We start from the raw sequence: 16346 nt of genomic DNA, 5'->3' as shown, positions 1-16346 counted from the left end.
GCCTTGAGCCTCTTCCCAAAATGGTAAAAAAGACACTGCCAATCTCTTGAACTATTGCTTGTGAGAGTATCGTAATCAGATCACTATACCAAGACATGTGTCGAGAAATGGAATTGACGATAAACATGACAATAAACAGTGTGGCCTAAGTCTGGGTCAATGTAACTTTCAAGGGTCAGTTAAACTAATAATATACATTTCAAAACCAATTTATTACTGTATAAGATGTTTAGGATACTAGATCAGGATATTTCTTTTGGTGATACTACCGTTAATCACTTTATTTGTTTTTGATAATATTAAATCATTTCATGAGATATATATTGCATGATACAGATGTAAATTTAAAAAATCTTACTTATTGTATTTTAACAGTAATGAAATTTAAATTATAATAATATATACATCAACTAACATAACTTTTGATAATACTAAATTAGAATATTTGATTTTGATGATACTAAATTGTGCTATTTGATTTATGATAATATTGAATCATTTCATGAGGTTTTGCATGATACAGAAGTAAATTTAAAAAGGTTTTAACAATTACAGATATCAAGTATTAAATATAAACAAACACACATACTTACTATATATTTACACTATTTCTGTCATTTTTTTCTGGTTTATCAATATATTTTGAAAGTCTAATAAGTAAAATCTAGATTAGCATACAGATTATTATGAACTACTAGTAAATTAAACATAGTTAAAAATATGATTACCACATTCAAGTTGTTACAGTTACAATATGTAATATTACTGGTTTGCATCTGATGTTCTGTCTCGCTCAATGTTTTCCTTCCATCACTTCATTAACCTTTTACAACTATTGTTGACTTTCTGACTGTCTCTCTACTGGAGTTCCATCACCAGAATGTTATTTTGTTTTCCACCCACAATCAGTCTGCCAGTGTGGGTGCTGTACCGAACTGCCTGTGGACATTCGATTCCATCTCTCCACCCGACCAGTGTGGCCAGCTTCTTCCTGCCTTCCTGGTCAACCTGCACCACTGTGTGGGAGTCCCATGAACACACAAACACATGTCCACCCTCACTCACATGTACACCATATGGCCCTACAATGTCTGGATCCTGCAGTGTGGTTAGAATGCTGCCATTGTTGTCAATTGTAACGATTTTGTGATTGCCCCAATCACAGATGTATATCCTCTTGCCATCTTGGTTCAAAGCAAATTGAGCCACTGTCATCCCTCTTGATGTGTCTTCATACATTTTCTTGACTAGCTTGCCATCAGTGGTGTAGAGGTACAGGGCTGTATAGGAGCCCACATACAGCTGGTCCCCATGGTGCCTGATGGACTTGCAGTCATGATCAACTGAGAACTTCCTGGTCATCTTGATGGTGCCAGCTGTCACAGTGAGAAAGTGGACCTCATGCCTGACAGGATAATCACGGTTTACTGCTACAGCCACCTGATTACCAGTCACATGACAGATGTCCTGGGGCTTATGAGGGACATCATATTTGGCTATTACCTTATACTCCCTGTTCAATATTTTCACTCTGTTATTTCTGGTATCTACAAGAATAATCTCACCTGATGACAGTTCTGTAATTCCCACAATATAACAGGAAACTGTATCTTGCTTGATGTTCACATTGAAGGTTGATTTGTTTTTAACTGTGAAAACCCTCGATATATCTGGCAATGGCCTGATTTGTTCAGAAGACTTCATGTTAGACATTTGATGGCCTGTCAGTGTTTCCTGATTACCCTGGAGCTTGCCTAATGAATGCATATCAGAAAGCAGTTGTGTTACTCTGGTATCAGGCTGGAAAGTGGCGGTCAATTCAGGTTTTGTGGACATCACCTGGAGCAAGCTGTTGGCTTCTGCCATCTTCTCTTCACACTTCCTGAAGCCAATGTAGGAGCTTGACTCATCGTCCTTGCCCTGGGATTGGATGGTGTCCATCAAAGCCTTGAGCTGGTCATGTATGAGTGTGCAGAAGTCAATGTCCTTCTGTAGTGTGTCATCCAGGTCAGCCAGGACGCTGTCCATCTGTTTCACTGTCCTCTTCTCCAGCTTATCTAGCAGCTGGTTCAGTGACTTCCTTAAGTCCTTGATCTTTGTCAGCATGGACTTGCCAGAAGTCTTTAATGAGCCTTGGTTCTTCTTTCTGACCTCTCTAACCTGGTTCAGACTTGTTGTTATCTTAGCAACCTTGGATGGAAGCTGCTTGAAATCGGCCATCTTGTATACATCCTTAGCCAGGTCTGAGATCAAGCTGATGGTTCTGCACATCCTGTAGGATGTAAGAATGGTGAATTAGTGACTGGATTAAACATCTATAGAATCTAAAATAGTTTTATGTGTTATTTATATGTAACACAGTTTCCTATAAAGCTATATATTTTGAAGCTACATTTGTATTTAATAACGTTTAGTTGTTATATTTCACCTACTGATAAAAGTTAATCAACATTTCAGCTTTGGATGAAGTTTATGTACATAATCTAAGTGCATACAGAATGTCAATTGAGCAGAGGTGATTCTTTACAGAGCTTCTAAAACCAACAATTTGCTGGTCTGGATCGATTTGGACTTTGCCGGATGGAATTAAGTAAAAGAAAAGGAATAAAAAATTGGTTTAAAAAATTGTCTTTTTGTAAATTTCAGTCCAAAACGGCTTAGTCAGTTAATAAATATGAATTTTTAATACACAGTGTCTGTCATACAATCCCCAAATACCAGGGAACATCCTTGAGGGCTATTTCGTCTGTGTCAATTGACTTTTATAACATCAAAAAGATGTCAAAATTGTAGTTATTTACTTATGTAAACAATTGTTACACGTTTGCTACATGAGCCATTTTCACAACATTATAGGGATGCAAACAAATATTCGTTCAAACATTTGGTATTTGAATGACAAAATCAGTATTCGAATAATCAAAAATAGTTTGTTTATTTGTGTAAAGTTACCGTATGCACTTATTTGAAGAAAAAATACTTTAAAACCCTTTTGTTACTCAGGTTTATTAAATAATTTTGATTTTAATAAAAACCCGATTTTTAGCTTTTAACAACTCAATGCCCATTGAAGATGTGACTGAGGTTTTTGCAGCCGTTAGGGCAAAGGAAAATGTTTTTTAGTTGTATAAACAGAAAAACAAAAAATCTTGAATTTAAAGGGTTCCCGTGCCAAATAAAAACGAAGCTTCATAAAAAGCGCAGCTTAAGCGAAGCTATTTCTTCGCTAAAGCTGGGCTTTTTTTCCAAAGCTGCGTTTTTTTCAAAAGCTTCGCAAAAGCTGTGCTTTTTCTTCGTTTTTTTTTCAAAAGCTGCGTTTTTTTCATGAAAGGTTCACTTTTATTAAAAAAAGCTTCTCTAAACCTTCGTCTTTTGAAAAATAGCTTCGTCTTTTTGTTTAAGCCATATATTTCTTAAACAAAAGCTTTGTCTTTTCAACCAAAGACGAAGCTTTAAAAGAAAAACTGAAGCTTATTTATTTATTTTTTTGCTTTGTAGGTGCACTTTTTTGCATTTTAAGTGTATTATATAAATAATAAGTGCTTTTTCTTAGCTGAACAATTTTTTCTTTTAAAAATTCTGCATTTCATCCCAATTATAATAATTCATGTTCATGTTAAGAATTTCTTTTATCAGCAGTAATTTAATTGTTTTAGTTTATCCATGTGTAAATCTACAATATCATAAAAAAATATTCAGTCATTCATCAAATTCATACATTCTATTCCTGATTGAATGAAGTATATCTCTTGATGAATGAATGAAATATGGAAAAAAGGGTTGAATCCAAAAATAAAATAATACATGGATGAATGAATGAATGATTGATTGATTGATTGATTGATTGATTGCACAAATGAATGAATGATGAATGAATGATAAATTAATGTGTATTGATTGATTAACTGGTGGATTGATTCATTGGTTGGTTGATTGATTAGTGATTGAATGAATGAATAATACATGAATGAATGAATGAATGAATGAATGAATGAATGAATGAATGAATGAATTAATGAATGAATGAATGAATGAATGAATGAATAATGAATGAATGAATGAATGAAAATTTAAATAAATAATTGAATGAAGGAATGAATAAATAAATTAATAAATAATTAATAAATTGATTAATTAATTTACTTAATTAGTTACTTTTAAATGACTGGATGAACAAATGAATTATCAATTAATGATTCAAAATAATATAAAAAAGGATACTTTTAATAAATCAATGCAATAAATCATAATTTTATAATATTATGCAAAATAATACACTTACAAAATAAACAGTTATTAATTGCATTCAACTGAATATTCACAGAATTCATATTACTTTAATTTCTATACAAGTTATCATCATAGATCTTAATGCTTTGTTCATAATCCATTCCCATGATAAGCCATATTTGTACAACAACCAATCAGAATCTCAGAACCAAATTTGAAATAGGGGCGGCCATTTTGTTGGGATTTCAGCAGGAAGGGTTGCATGTTTTTAAAGGAATTATTGAATTTACACAAATAACAACCATTGATAATTTAAGGGATAAATTAATGATATTAAATTTATGATATAACTATCATAAGATCAAATGAATATGGACTATGATTTGGAATGACAATCCAATCATTTGATGTTTTGTAAAAGATCACATGCAATACTGGTGAGTTCTTATAATATTCTGATCTTATACTTATTTTAGTTGTTTATCAATTGACACCACGCTGATTACGATAGGGCTACGCCTACAGTGTCACGTGACCCTTCAGTAAGGGCCCTCCGACATGAACACAGAAGCAGACAATAAATATACAGAATGATCGTTAAATTATTTAAAATCAGATAAAAAAATGCATGGAACATGGTAAAACATAGCATTAAAATCAAGTATAACATTAAATCAGTTAATCATTATAATTTGTTAAATTCAATGCTTGATTCAGGCAGAAATAATTTAATTTCTAAAAAACATCGGAATTTTTTTCAGTAGTAATGTTAAGATAAAATTTAGGGAAACAAAACATGTATTATTTTCCTTTCGAAAGTCAACAAAAAAATGACCATTGCCTAGATCAAATGGATCTTGCTGTTTTTCTTCCTTTCTCAATTAAAAAAAACATCTTTTATACAAGTTTAGTGAATTATTATTATTGATATAACTACTGTAATATTTCTCTCAATGAATTAATATCCGTATTAAATGAAATGCGAAACTGTTCTTAAAAGAAACATACATGAAGGAGTTAGAAGTGATCATAGTCATTATAAATGTACATGTATATACATTGATTTGCATCATTTACGAAGATGATTTTGTCTTATCTATACTTATATACATTTTGTGACCTTTAGCTATATGAACAGTTTGTACAAACACATTTAAAAGCAAATTTATATATATCCTTCAGATTTAAAACTTCACGCACAAGGAGAAAAATTTCAAAAAAATAAATAAATCGCGAGATGTTGTCAATATTATACGCTAATACTCATATTATATTTCATGTTTTATGACTAACGAAGAAGATACGTATAATATCACATGTACGTTCACATTAAAAATGCATAATTTGCATTGAGCAGCAATAAGGGAACATGTTAGTATTATAAATTTCCTTGTCTTTACTATCTCTTAGTTATTAAAAAAAAACTGTTTTGTGTTTAATATCTAGAAAACAGGGTAGTTACACTACTGTTGGTAAGTGCAGATTGTCGGAGGTCATGGCGGATAGCAACGGGCAACTGATAAGCCCCGCCTTATCTGGACGCTAATTGGTCGGTCGGGTATAGTCCGGCTAGTTTGACTGACAGGCCGCGTCATGTTAATTACTTAATAACCTCAGTGACTATTTTCTTAAACATGTTGGACTTGTATTTCAAAATGATATCCAGCTCATAAAAATACAATGAAATTTATAAGATATAGTTTTAAAACTCATTGATTTCTTGTTTTTACCCTTGGCTTAACAGAATATCTATCAAAATTTGCAGAATGTTTTTCCATTAAATGTACATCTGAAAAGAATCAGTGTTGTTTTCCAAGGGGTAATAAAACTGCCATCTGCCTGATGGCCTACCAGATATTGGAAATTGGATTGATAAATTATGTAAAGTATTAATTAACAATCTGGTAGTTCACACTGTGTAATAAACAGAGCTGTTAGGAATCTCTAAATTTAACAAAAAGGCAACATAAGGCAGAGTATGGAAAAAGTCAATTTACTATGTAGTTGACAGTTTAAAAAAAAATAGTTTACAATTTAGGTATCATACTGAAAGGTATGCCTCTACACCAACTAATGGTGTAAATAATTAGAAGATCGAAACAAAAATAAACAATATTAAGTATAAATATTGATTTCAAACATTTAGAATATGCTTTCATGTGGTTTAATAGAGACTATAGTATCAGTGAAAAAAAATTGATATTCAACAATTTCACATTTTAATACTAACAGCAACAAAAGGTCATAATGGGATATTTATTCATATCATGTGGGAACTAGTGATAAACTTGGCATTGATGTAAATATGATATATATTTTATTAAAAGTTTTTTGTTACACCAGTCTGAGGCTTTTTATCCCCTATAGTATTAGAGGGTTGGAGGAAAAGAAAGTAGCTATTGAGAAGAGCTGCGTTTTTTTGCCACAAAAAGTTCAGATTTTGCGAAGCTTTCTGCAGTATTGGCCAAAAAAGCGCAGCTTTTGCAAAGCTTTCTGCTGTATTGGCTCAAAAAGCGCAGCTATTTGCAAAAGCTGCGCTTTTTGCTTGAAATAGCAAAGCTTTGTGCTGTATTGGCCTGAAAAAGCGCAGCTTTTGCGAATAGCTGTGCTTTTTGGCCAATACTGCAGAAAGCTTCGCAAAATCTGCACTTTTTGTGGCAAAAAAAGGAAGAAGCTTCGCAAAAGCTGCGCTTTTTCAATCAAAAAACACAGCTATTGCGAACAAAAAACACAGCTTTTGCGAAGAGCTGCGCTTTTATGTCCAAAAGCTGCCCTTTTAACAAATCGAAAGCTTCGTTAAAGCTTTGTTTTTTTGGCCAATACCGCATCGCTTTGCGGTGCTTTTAGTATCGTTTTGCGAAACTTTAGGCATCGTTTTGCGACGCTTTAGCGAAAACACAGTCTGCACTTGTTTTATGTCCATAGAAGTTGAATTTTAAGTAAAAGTTAGATGAATTAAATCTTAATGATTAAGAATAGCCATATAGAGCGTTGCGAACGAGCCCTTCTTAATCATAGGATTTTAATTCAGGTCATGTTACTGACTTAGATTACAACCTCATTGATTGACACTGTCAACGCAAAATCTGACACTGGGATTGTGTTTCGGATAAGTGGCAGTAAGCTGATCTTTAAACACCCGCAAAAGTTGAAATTCTTAATGATTAAGCCTATGTCATAAGCCTAGTACTTAATGATTGCCTATCTGAAATTTCATTAGCTGTTAATATAGGTTGTATTCTAAAAATGATTATTTACAATTTATATACATGTACACGTAAATGAGCGCAAAATTATTTTGCTTTGCCTAAGAGATTTGCATGATTAGTATCTTTTCAAATGGTAAATAACAGTGTCCAATAGGTTAACAATAGCGCCATGAAATTCATGATTTTGACCTCTGTGTTTACTTGTTTTAATTAAGTGAAACACCTCAAACTGTCCATTATGTCAGTTGAGAAAAACCTTCGCACTGCGTGCCTCGGTATGTTCTTTATCTGACATAATGGACAGTTTTAGGCCTTTCCCCCTTACTGAAAATTAGCTGTTGATCAGTTCATATAGCTCTAGTATCCTCTCAAATCATGAGAGAAATCAACATTAAGTGATTAAGTTATTCATCCTAAGATATCTTGGTGTCAATAAAACAGATGCAGTCAAATAAGTCATAATATTATCACTAACCTGTGATTCAAGGACACACAGAGGTGGCAGCACATCTCAGCATGGTCCTCACACAGAAGTTCAATGACCTTACCAGGGTGAAAGTCACATGAAATGAGGGCGTCACCCTGCCCCACCCACTTGTCCACATCCTTACGGCCCAACACAACATGCTGTTTGTGGATTTTGGAGTGAAAAGTCAGGCACTTGTCACAATAGTATTTTGAGCAGTCCCCACAGAAATACTTGGCCTCAGTATTCAGATTGTCTTCTTGACAGGGAGAGCAGACAAAGTCATGGATCAAATCAGATGCCATTGACATTGAGTCTTTGAAGGACTTTGTGTGCTTTGAAGCCATTTTAAACCAATAAGTTTAAGTATTCCGTGCAATGTGTCTTTTAAATGTCACAAATTCATGCAATAATTATTTTTTGTTAAGATCTGAAGTCTTGTTTTCTCCTTGACTACTGTATACATATCCCATAGTGCTTTGCGTGACCATTTCTCAACAAGGAAGTTTAATGATACACTAGTGGAAAAAGAAACTAAGCGTGATATGAAATTGGTCTTATAAAAACCAAAAGACATTTGTGATTTAGTTTGTTCAATTGATATTGCAATGCAAATCTATAGCAGAAGAAGAAAAAGTTCAATATTATTGTCATAATAATGTGTCTCATATTTTGCTTTTAAAAAAGCAGTATGTTATCTGTAACAGAGTCAATTACTGCATTTGGCTTTTATACCTTGTCAATTGATATCCTTTAAACAAATTTAAAGTGTAAAGTGTACATTCTAGATTTAAGTATTTGGGTATAACCGAGATTTATACATCAAATGCTTACAGCTCTCATGTCCTCTAATGCATGAATGATCAAAATGATTAATGTTTTCAATTTAATTTTATTTAAGTCAAAGATCTCAAAATTATATATTTTAACAAGTATTTTTAAGGTTTTCTCTAAATATAATAGAATCATGAACTTAAAAACAAATGCTCAAGCTTTCATGCCACCTCTGTGATTTTGAGGATAATTTTCTTTCTTGTTTGAAGTAACTTACTTGAGGTAGAAAATCACCCTTCCAAGAATAATAAAACTGACACGAATATTGTAAATGTAAAAGTAATATATAGTACTATTCGAAGAATATGGAGAGCTATACTACTCACCCAAGCGTTGGCGTCACACCTTGGTTAAGGTTTTGCATGCAAGCACACCTACATGTAGGTTAATATCTCAGCAACTACTTGAGATATTGCATTGAGACTTGATACAATGGTACTCAACCATCCAACCTACTTAATTAACCGAGTTAGATAACTCTAGTTTGCATAAAATTCAAATAATGGCCCCTTTTTTATTCGACATAGAAATTCTGGTTAATGTTTTGTATGTAACCACATTTAAGTCAATACCTCCGCGAATACATCATGTAATGCATTGAAGCTTTACACACAGGCTCCCAACCATTTAACCTTCTTCTTTAATCAAGTACGATAACTCTATCTTTCATATTATATAATTTTTACCCCTTTGTTTGTGACTTAGAAATTCTGGTTAAGGTCTTTCATGTTAGCACACAATGTATACAATGGTATTCAACCACCCAAAGTAATTGAATAACTAAGTGAGATTATAAGTATCTTCCATGGCCGAGAGTGTAAGATAGATTCTTTGCGACCCGAGCGTAGGTTGTTTTGCGGAAACGAGGTTTACCGAGTTTCCGCAAAACACCCTGCGCGAGGGTCGGGATGAACCTATCTTACACAAGCGGCTATGGTAGATGCTTTTTCTCCAACCTCAATTAAACAAAATTAAGTAGAATTGTATTTTTTGCTGGAACTCTTTTGTGCTTAGTGAAAATAATTGCGTATTGATTTCGACAGTTCGTGGTTGTCATGGATATGCGCTCAGTGATTCAGTTTATGTTAATAGTAAAATCGGTCTTTTAAATAGTTCTAAGGAGAACGAAGCATTATTTCTTGAATGGTGCGTGAAACTGTTTTATGGTGACATTTGAAGCAAGAAATAGTTAATTAGCGTTCTAAATATTACCACAAGACAAGAAATCCTTGATGCTACTGACGACAGTCTTCAACAAGGGAGGTAATTACAATTTGGTGATCATTAAAAAGGAGTTCCATACGGGCATTTTATCTTCGCCCGTGGGCAAGATAAGAATATCTAGCATGGTTAAATTATTAGATCTACTTATCTGAGGTGGGAGAAAACTGTATTTTGCAAATAATGGCCCTTTTTTTATTAGACTTAAAAATTCTGGTTAAAATGTTCCATGTAACCACATTTATGTTGATATATCAGCACATCATGTATTATATTGAAATCTAATCTAACAGTGATCCATGCATGTTTCGCCAAAACTTTTCAATCCTTACACTGAAAAGCGGCGGAATAGTCGAGCGCCCTGTCTCTGTGACAGCTCTTGTTTTTATACAATGTGAGTATTAAAGAGTAAAATAATGCTTTCAGATGCATTGCCAGGGGAAATAAATTGGTGCCAAAACATGAGTGAGTCTCTTTAAAGCATCCAATCCATGATTTGGATTTTATTATTGACAACATAGGACATTTTCAAAAGTATTGATCTGAGAGAGCAATATTGAAAACTTGATCAATACATTGACGAAATCAGAGAGTGCAAGTTTTTGTTAATAGCTTGTCAATGTCATTAGTATGCTACTACTGTAAGAAGGATATCCGAGTACAAATGGATTAAAACAATTAGTCAAGTGATTGCCCATTTGGTGGGCAAAAGTTTTTTTAAGTCAATATTATTGTCAATTTTATTGATAATGAATACTGAAATGTTAAGTTATTCTCAATAACAATGGGCATCATAAGAGATGAACTTGAGTTTCCTTGTCTTCAGTATCACTGTGTCTTTGATTTCAAGAAGGGACACATTTATTGATATGTAGGAGCACCTTCGGAATCCTTGCCAAATATAGTTAATGCCGACCCCTCCCAACTGTTTCACACAGAAATGGTTCTGGGGTCAATTTTTTGAGAAATAAATTTCAAAAAATAATTTAAAGGACATGGGAATTTTATTTTCACTTACGGTATGACAAACGTGTACATTTTGGGATTGAAAATGTGGCTGAACTAAATTGGCCCTAAATTGAAAAAAACACATCTGCATAATTGTTTTATGATTCATGATGATAAAGTTTTGGCATATATAACTGTTATTATTTTGTGATTTTTGTGATACCTCGGTAGTTAAAACATCTTACACATGTATTAGATAAAATCTGAATGAATGAATCGAGGGAGCCCTTCTTTTTGTCATTATGATTTTACATAAAATCATATAAAAATAAAACAATCATTATAAATAAAACATTTTCTTTTGTTGGAGCTATGATGGAATAAAGTTATCCCGTCCTCCCGTCCGTCTGTTCGTCCATATTGGGACATCAGGACAAGTCTACTTTTTTCCATAACTCACATATCAATAAAAAATATATATTTATTGTGTTGCAGAGAAGTGCCATGTATCTGAAACATTATTTTGTGTATGATAAGTTGTAATGAGTTATTGCCTTTTGATTATTATACTTATTTTTTACAGAAATTGTTCTGTGGAGGGTATATATCACACCCAGTGATAGCTCTAAGTCTAACTGACTTAGAATTATACATGCCAGGAATATAAACAGACTGTCATATAATTCTTTAAAGAAGGGATTGTTAAATGTTTTAAATTAATGCTATTTATCTCTTAAATTGTTTTTTATGCTTTACAGGTGGATGAGTTGTGGAAGGTGTATGAGATATTTACATCCCTCTCAGTTGATCCTGGGGTGAAAAAGTCTGCAGTGGACAAACTGACCATTATACTGCAAGGTTTGTATTGACAATAGCAATAGTCACATTTATCTGACAAATAATGAGTCACACGTTTATAACAAGATTGACCCTTGTAGATAATAGCAAAAGTCACATTATCAGAGGTAAGCAGTTTTATTGCATACATTTTAATGACTTCTCCCTAGACACAGACTGGCACATGATACCAGTTTATACCTGACACTCATCAGAGGTAAGCAGTTCTGTTGCATACATTTTAATGATTACTCCCTGAGACACAGACTGGCACATGATAGCAGCTTGTACCTGACACTCGTCAGAGGTAAGCAGTTTTGTTGCAAACACTTTGATTTCTGTAGATTATAAGCTTGTCTGTATTTCTCTCCCTGAAATGATGCCAGCTAGATGGGACGGGAATGGTGAATGGTAGGGGATAGTGTATGGGGTGGGAATGGTGTATGGAATGAGGATGGTTTATAGGTGGAGGATGGTGTATAGGAGGAGGATGGTGTATAATAGGAGGATGGTGTATGGTAGGGGATAGTGTATGGGGTGGGAATGGTGTATGGGATGAGGATGGTGTATGGAATGAGGAAGGTGTATACGGTGAGGATGGTGTATGGGATGAGAATGTTGTATACGGTGAGGATGGTGTATGGGATGAGGATGGTGTATATGGTGAGGATGGTGTATACGGTGAGGATGGTGTATGGGAGGAGGATGGTGTATACGGTGAGAATGGTGTATAGGAGGAGGATGGTGTATACGGTGAGGATGGTGTATACGGTGAGAATGGTGTATGGGAGGAGGATGGTGTATACGGTGAGGATGGTGTATGGGATGAGGATGGTGTATACGGTGAGGATGGTGTATGGGAGGAGGATGGTGTATATGGTGAGGATGGTGTATACGGTGAGGATGGTGTATGGGATGAGGATGGTGTATGGGATGAGGATGGTGTATACGGTGAGGATGGTGTATGGGAGGAGGATGTTGTATGGGATGAGGATGGTGTATGGGAGGCGGATTGTGTATGGGATGCTGGATGGGATGGTGATGGTGGATTGGTTATTGAAATAACCTCATATTTACTTATTCCCTGCTGCTAAGAGGATGTTTATCTGAAAATGTCTGTCATCATCTAAACATGATTTAAAACTGTACGTACTACCCTCAAACTTTTTCATGACTTTTGGTCAGAATATTTCAATGCAAGTCCACTCTTTACATATAGTTCTGCTCTAAACAATGAATGGTAGTAAAAAAGCAAATTTTTAATTACTTCCAACACGCCATTAAAAAAAAACCCATAGTCAAATTAAAAATCGGGCTTTAATGTGATGCTCCTCAATGTCATTTATTATTATTAATAAATCACCATTTACCAAGTTGTCCAAATAACTTCTTAATCATTTACAATCTACTAAGACTAGACCTTAAACTTGGTACAATTGTTAGTGGCCATAATAACCCCATAAAAGCTTTATAACCAGCGTGATCCTTTGTAGTCTAGAACACGAGTCGAGAGAAAGATGTGACGCCGTGCCGAAGTGGTTGGCCGTGTTTATGCAGCAGTACAGATTCGTGGCGCTTCTCCTGGTGATGTCCGACTTGTTGCCGGTCTTGGCAAATCTGTCACTTGCCCTGCAGGTATGTTCAAGAAATAGCAGTGGCATAAATATAGACAACTTCATATTTTTTTAACATTTTATGAAACTGAAACAGCTTCAACATTTTTTTTCTTGAATGACACAAATTGGTGTGCATATAAAACGATTGCTCGTGCACATAGTTGATATCCGAATATGTATATAAATATATATATATATACAACGTGACCACATGCCACTGGTTACATCGCTTTTGCAGTTTGTGTTTTGCACTATTTCAGATGAGGGACGCGGTATACAACGCAGTCGGTACGTACCGCTGGTGATGGGTGCTATCACAACAGTCCGTTCCGTGAAGGAGCACCCTGGGGAGAACTTCCAGCATCTTCCACAGGCCATTGACCATCTCATCAACCAGCCGTTCCAATTTACCCGCCCAAAGCCGTGAGACGACATTGACTTTAAGGAGCAAGTGTACGACAAGTTCATTGATGACGTGGTTTAGCAACCTTGAGCAGCGATTTCCACACATCCCCGTGTTGGAAGCGTTCTGTGCATTCAAACCTACCACCCTACCGGCCGGAGACCAAGCAGAGTAAAACGACCATTGTACAGACATTCTTAGATAATTAAGTTGACTGTTATTCACAACGGAAATGTTCTGAAAATACACAACAGTACATGTGTTTCAAAAATGCTATTTTTTACTAATATTCAACATATGTAAAAACATTCTCTTTTAAAATTACTGTTTTGAAACATGACGTGTGTAGTTCAATATGCAAATATAAAAATCATATCTGACATTGCTTTTTACAGATGCTGGCGGACCGATTTACCCGCGTTCTTCCAGATGCCAGTGAAGCCGCCCCTAAAAACCGAGTGCTGAAAAACACTATCACGCAGGACACGACACTCCGCCAGGCAACTACAACAGTCATGGTGCTGAAGGTGTCCGGACCGTTGCGGGGTGCCATGCCTAATCTAAGTTTATTAGCTACTGCGGGCCTGTTTCTTCTGTAGTCAACAGCCGACTGCGAGTGAGGGTTCTTGGCCTTGCTGTGTGTAAAAACGGCCCGACGTACTACGGAACATACTACAGAATCAAACGTTGAACGCCATCTTACGGATGTCTATGGAGGACCCCACCGTTGCCAACTTTATGGATTATTCATCGAGCAGATGGTGACATATGGAGACTTGGGTCGAGCAGATGGTGACAGAGTGGGGCAAGGACAGGCACAGGCTCCTTGTTTAGATTAAAAGTTTTATATGTTGTCTGACATTATGTGTGTAGTCGCCGTGCATACTGTCGCGTCATCATCATCATTAATGTTGTAGCATTCATTTGTTCTATTCTGTGTTTTTGTCATAATATTATTTAATAAATTATAATCACATTTACATTAATAATAAAGACATAAAAAAAATAAAAGGAAAATAGCGCTGAACTTACATTTATTTGTTATTTGTGTTGTCGTGTGCAGGTATAAATACACAGCAACATATGTGAAGAAACAAGAGGTTTTGATTCATGTAGGTTCTTTTTAAAGATAAGCTATTAACTTTCTTAATATTGTGGGAATTTTGTCATATAAAAACCATAAACCACACTATAAAGAGCACTTTCCGTGGTTATATAGGACTGTCTTAAAAATCCTAAACTCTTTTCTGAAAATCTTCACAGACTGATTTCTCGGAGTTAAAATTTTCGGCAAAGTACATGGCTCCTGACAAATTATGTTACTAAAAATTGTTTTAGCTGTAATTCAATAATACGATAATCATATTTCAGTAAACTTCATGCATTGTGTAGGATACAAAAGCAATGGTTTTATTTCTAATAGGTATTCCAAAGGGGAAAATGAGCAAAACAAAATTGATAGTGCACTAACAATTTTATTTAGATTTGATAAAGTACACGGACGTTTTCACTTTTCAAACCTTCAGTGCATATCCTTTTTGTTTACAATCTGGTGCTAACTGTTACAACTTGTCGAGTATTAATAGATTAGAAAAGGGGAACAACACAAAGTGGAATCTATTTGTTTTAAAGCTGCACTCTCACAGATTTACCGTTTTGACAACTTTTTTTATTTTTAGCTCACCTGAGCACGAACTGATCGTCCGTCGTCAACAATTTAACTGTTAACACTCTAGAGGTCACAATTTTGGCACATTCTTAATGAAACTTGGTTAGAATGTTACCCTCAATAAAATCTTGGACGAGTTCGATATTGGGTCATCTGGGGTTAAAAACTAGGTCAAATTAAAGGAAAAGCTCGTTAACACTATAGAGGTCACATTTATATCTGTATCTTCAGGAAACTTGGTCAGAATGTTAATATTAATAATTTCTAAGTGAAGTTTGAATCTGGGTCAAATGCGGTCAAAAACTAGGTCACCAGGTCAAATTGAAGGAAAAGCTTGTTAACACTCTTAAGAGGTCACATTTCTCACTGTATATTCATGAAAGATGGTCAGAATGTTGATATTAATAATTTTAAGTCAGGTTTAAATCTGGGTCATGTGTGGTCAAAAATCAGGTCACTAGGTCAAATCATAGGAAAAGCTTGTTAGCACTCTAGAGGTCTTATTTATGAGTGTATGTTCATGAAACTTAGTCAGAAAGTATATATTGATTAGTTCTAGACCAAGTTCGAATCTGGGTCATGTGCGGTCGAAAACTAGGTCACCAGGTCAAATTTAAGGAAAAGCTTTTTAACACTCTATAGAGGTCACATTTATATCTGTATCTTCATGAAAGTTGGTCAGAATGTTTATATTAATAATCTCTAAGCCAAATTTGAATCTGGGTCATGTGTGGTCAAAAACTAGGTCACCAGGTCAAATAATAGGAAAAGTATGCTAACACTCTAGGGGCCACATTTTACACTTGAATTGGATCGGGTGAGCGATACAGGTCCTTCAGGGCCCACTTGTTTGTCTTGGATTGAACCCATTTTTGTGTAAATATCTGCAAACTAGTGGTATATGACTGCTGAC

At 34.8% G+C, this 16346-nt stretch overlaps 1 protein-coding gene and 1 long non-coding RNA gene across 2 annotated transcripts; one reads left to right on the top strand and one right to left on the bottom strand.

Moving 5' to 3' along the window:
• Positions 1-233: 233 nt before the first annotated feature.
• On the bottom strand, positions 234-8363 carry LOC128242166 (uncharacterized). Its single transcript, XM_052959235.1, has 2 exons — positions 7915-8363; positions 234-2272 (listed from the first exon to the last, which is right to left on the bottom strand). Exons 1-2 carry the CDS (start codon positions 8250-8252, stop codon positions 859-861), a joined length of 1752 nt encoding a protein of 583 aa, XP_052815195.1. The 5' UTR covers positions 8253-8363; the 3' UTR covers positions 234-858.
• Positions 8364-11655: 3292 nt separating this feature from the next.
• LOC128242167 (uncharacterized) lies at positions 11656-14752 on the top strand. Its single transcript, XR_008262547.1, has 4 exons — positions 11656-11766; positions 13239-13380; positions 13622-13935; positions 14160-14752. It is a non-coding gene; the product is annotated as an uncharacterized LOC128242167 (long non-coding RNA).
• Positions 14753-16346: the final 1594 nt, after the last annotated feature.

This window comes from Mya arenaria, chromosome 8, assembly GCF_026914265.1.
Source record: "Mya arenaria isolate MELC-2E11 chromosome 8, ASM2691426v1".
In the NCBI taxonomy this organism is placed as follows: domain Eukaryota; kingdom Metazoa; phylum Mollusca; class Bivalvia; order Myida; family Myidae; genus Mya; species Mya arenaria.
The sequence above is the reverse complement of the archived record's forward strand: the minus strand, read 5'-3'. Positions and strand labels throughout refer to the sequence as shown.